Source organism: Carex rostrata, chromosome 22 (genome assembly GCF_964058835.1).
Source record: "Carex rostrata chromosome 22, lpCarRost1.2, whole genome shotgun sequence".
Taxonomy (NCBI): Eukaryota; Viridiplantae; Streptophyta; class Magnoliopsida; order Poales; family Cyperaceae; genus Carex; species Carex rostrata.
In genome coordinates, this window is record NC_135939.1 from 583,560 (window position 1) to 587,452 (window position 3,893).

General features: G+C 34.9%; 1 protein-coding gene across 1 annotated transcript; it reads right to left on the reverse strand.

Annotated features, from left to right (window-relative positions):
- Positions 1 to 1,354: 1,354 nt before the first annotated feature.
- Positions 1,355 to 2,661, reverse strand: LOC144573723 (uncharacterized). The gene is made up of 3 exons (XM_078323476.1): positions 2,268 to 2,661; positions 1,849 to 2,187; positions 1,355 to 1,618 (listed from the first exon to the last, which is right to left on the reverse strand). Exons 1-3 carry the CDS (start codon positions 2,628 to 2,630, stop codon positions 1,355 to 1,357), a joined length of 966 nt encoding a protein of 321 aa, XP_078179602.1. The 5' UTR covers positions 2,631 to 2,661.
- Between the last annotated feature and the right edge of the window lie 1,232 nt (positions 2,662 to 3,893).

Consider the following 3,893-nt stretch of genomic DNA (forward strand, 5'->3'; position numbering starts at 1 on the left):
CAAAATCCATCTCTCCTCACCATCTCTACATTCGACCCTTCTTATTGACTGTAAAAATCATTGATAGCCAATCACTGGACATCTCCAGTCCGAAATAATTGGCCACTGTTATTTAGGCAGTTAACTACTTTCTGTTAGGAACAATTGTAATTACAGCTATACTTGTATGCTTGGTTATTGCCTATATATATATGATGTGTAACTACAAACAGAGAGTTTAATACAATGATTCATTATTCAAGAATCTATCTTCTTTCTTCCTAAATTGCTTCTGGTTTCAATCACTTCTCCCAATTCTCTAATTTCACCCTGTTTAGTAACTTTTGATATTTAAATAAGAAAATTCCAAATAAGACGGAAACAGAAAAATTAGAAAAAATCTCAAACCGTAGCATCTTTGCTGAAGTCTTTGGTCCCCTAGAGAAATGGTAGTGAGTTAAAAAATTTCATGAGCCTGCTCGATTTTGATAAAAAAAAAAAAAAAAAGACTTAAAAAATTTCAAATTAGAAGATTTAGGCATAAGAATCACCATGCCTTCAACGATTCACCTATGTTCGTAACTTTCGAGATATATTTTCTTTTATCTTATTTACAATTTCCATGGCATATGTGAAACAAAACAAATTGAGCAGAGAGATAAAGTAATGTCGGCAGATTTCGAGTGCATGTTAGCATCTAGGTACCAGTAATGGTCGGCATGATTTTTATTTTTTGATTTTTTAGACCAAGATGAATCATTTAGATTTTTCCATTTGAATATCCAAAGTTATTGACAGAGGTAGAACTTGAGAATTGGAAATTAAAGGGAACAAGAATAGAGACAGAATGTGGGTATGGTGAGAAGGAGAGATGGATTTCATGGAGGAAGTGATGAAGATGACATTCACAAATAATGGATATCTCCATTTAAAATTAGTCAATTTAATTTTTTAAATAAATAAATAAAATGTTAAATAGTTAAAAGGGGATAGAAAAAAGATGTTATATTTGTATGGATATATTGGATACTGTTGTGTTTTGATGGAGAAATTGGTTATTTCAAAATTTTAGATGGGTATACTAGAAATTTTTCCTTTAAATAACTTCCAAATCTTAGCTTCCTGCAGGATTCTACGTGTCAACATCTCTGGTTGCACCGTTGTTTCCATATTAACCAGCATGCATGCACACATCATCAACGATGGCCCCTTCTCTCGCCATGATCTTGGTATGTTTACAGAACATTTTATCGACTTGTACCACACATCTTCAATTAATCGTTTGATCATCTGCTATAATGGTATAGTTTATTAGAGCCCCTTCTCTCCCCATGCTGTTGACCAAGGGGTCTGTATCTGCTTATTTTCAAACTGATCAGGTAATTAATAAATCAGGATCCGGAATTTTCTTTATTGTTAATTTGATGAGGCCAATGTATAATGGGTAGTGTGTAATGGCAAAGAAAGTGACAGCAAAGCACATGACTGCATATATAGGGTACACCATAAATTTGAGCTTTTCTGCAACTAGAAAAAAGTCTCCTACACAGAATGAGACAAGCGTAGAAACAATTGCGATGAAGAGGGAGGTCAGCCCCAGGATGAGCTTCACGGGAAGTCCCCTCTCAAAATCCCTTACCTGATTACCAAATCAATAAGAATTTCATTTTGCAATGTTGAAACATCAAAAGGTGAGATAAAAGTTGTGTTCTTGCCCTGTAGCTAACATTTTTTTGTAATTTGAACTCCTCTTCCATTGACAATTCATTTGTTAGTATTTCAATGTTGAAATCTGACATCCTAATTAACCCAAAAAAGGGTCTAATTAAGACATCCGGGGAATATATTTAGATAAGGGTTTTGCAATACCTTGAAACTTGAGGTGAGTATTGCAAGGAACATCACAATAGATGTAACAGAGAAGCAAAGAGCGACGAGGGATGAGATGGCAAACAGCTGAAAAGTTGGCCTGTTACCGAGGATTGGAATCCCAGACTGTTGGTCTAGACCTCCTGGAACTGTGCTGACAGATGCAAAGGCCACCGTAGCGAAGAGAGCGGCCACCGTGGAGCAAGACTGGGAAATGGATGTCAGCCAATTGACTCCATCTTTAATCAGTGTATCATGACTTTCTGAAAACACCTCCTCTGCTGTCTTTCCATCCTTGTTGATTCTTGAGGATATTTCTAGGTTCATACTGTGCACGTACTGCACACCGCCATATTACATATGTTCAGTTTTTATTTCGGTTTATTACATTTTTCAAAGAGAAGAGAGAGAGAGATCACCTTGTACCAATTGCTCTCCCATTGCATCTGAAGTGCTGCCCCAGGGATGCTCCACGGCCGGTTATGGCTGAGCATGGCTGCGAGATGCAGAGCACTATTTTCATCTTTATCTACTTGCCGAAATACACTCTCTATAGTTTTAATACCCAGCATGTACGTGTACACGTGGACTTGTCGGTGCTCCACTGCCAATAAAACAATATTTTTCTTATCCTTGTCTTTGTCCATGACTGCCCCTGGATGCTGCTCAACGATTCTTTTCACCATCTCTGTTATTCCCCTCTTTGCAGCTACCAAAACAGGGCTTGCTGAAGTACATGTTGACAAAATTGTAATGTATGTTAACAAAACGTTTAGCAACATGCTTTGGATTTCTCATCACTTTTCTCTCAGTATGCTTATAGAAAAGTTTCTATCGTATTGGTTTCAAGCGATGAATCCAAACAGTTGAAACTCATCTACTTCACGAGTGATGAATGTGCATGCAAAATTTTGAAATTTTCGAATTCATTTAATATAAAGTCAAGCGGTAAAAAAAATGATTAAAAATAAATGCATAAAATAACTTATAAAAAATTCACTTTTCTTATCGCTTCACTTTGTACTAAATGAATTTGAAACTTAAAAAAAATTGTATGTACACACATCACTTATGAAGTAGATGAGTTTCAACGGTTTGGATTTGTTAAAGTCAATCTAATAGATTTTTGATGTTGTGCTCATCAAAATCCTCATAGTAAGCACAACACACGCTTTATCTATATTGGCTCAGTAATAATTTGCTTTTCTTTAATTTATGCTTGAAAACTATTGGCGCAAATCAATACAGATTCGGCAACAGTACATCTAGCATATTTGTTTCTTATTTAGGTTGTCTAAAGATAGAAGAAAAAATATGTAAAGATAGGCCATTGAGGATCCTAGTTTATTTGTTTCTCTAGTTTATTCTTTTCTCATTTTGATTTCTAGGCTTGCTATTTGAGAGGGCTACTGGAGCCAAAATTAATCATCACAGAATTTTTTGTATTACAGAAATTTCGATCAATAAAACATGGGTGGGAAGGAAGTTTCATGGGAGTTGTGTGTTGTTTACTCTTTTTACTCATAAGTTATCAAAAACATGCGACATCAAGAAAACAAATATACACAGCTGGGATGTTGGTATTGCTATAGTAGTTTCTTACTAGCAAGCTGGGATGTTTATATTGCTGCTGGAACTGGAAAGTTAGCTTATTCTTAATTCTATATATATAAAAAAAATTGTGTTAGAAGTCTAGAAAAAAAAAAAAGAGATAAATTTAGCATCACCTAAATAATATTTGGGATAATTTCTAGTGTGCCCATACAAACTTTCAAAATGGCCAATATCTCCATAAAAGCACCATAATATCCAATATATATCCATGGATGTTAAGTTTTTGTGGGAATATTGGATATTATGGTGTTTTCATAGGGAAATTGGCTATTTTAAAAGTTTATATGGGCACACTAGAAATTCTCAAATACGTGAATCGGGAAAAAATATCTTTTCTAGTCAACATACCTTCATTTGGGTTTGTTGTATATTCATGATGTGAGCCCTGATCATTATATCCTACTGATGGTGGGGCTTTTGATCTAATAACA

Excerpts from the sequence above, each read along its gene's own strand:
- LOC144573723 (XM_078323476.1), bottom strand. The coding sequence starts at position 2,630 with ATGTTGCTAAACGTTTTGTTAACATACATTACAATTTTGTCAACATGT. Across the intron at positions 2,188-2,267 it reads GGGAGAGCAATTGGTACAAG|TACGTGCACAGTATGAACCT; the intron begins GTGATCTCTCTC and ends GGCGGTGTGCAG. Across the intron at positions 1,619-1,848 it reads TACTCACCTCAAGTTTCAAG|GTAAGGGATTTTGAGAGGGG; the intron begins GTATTGCAAAAC and ends TTTGGTAATCAG.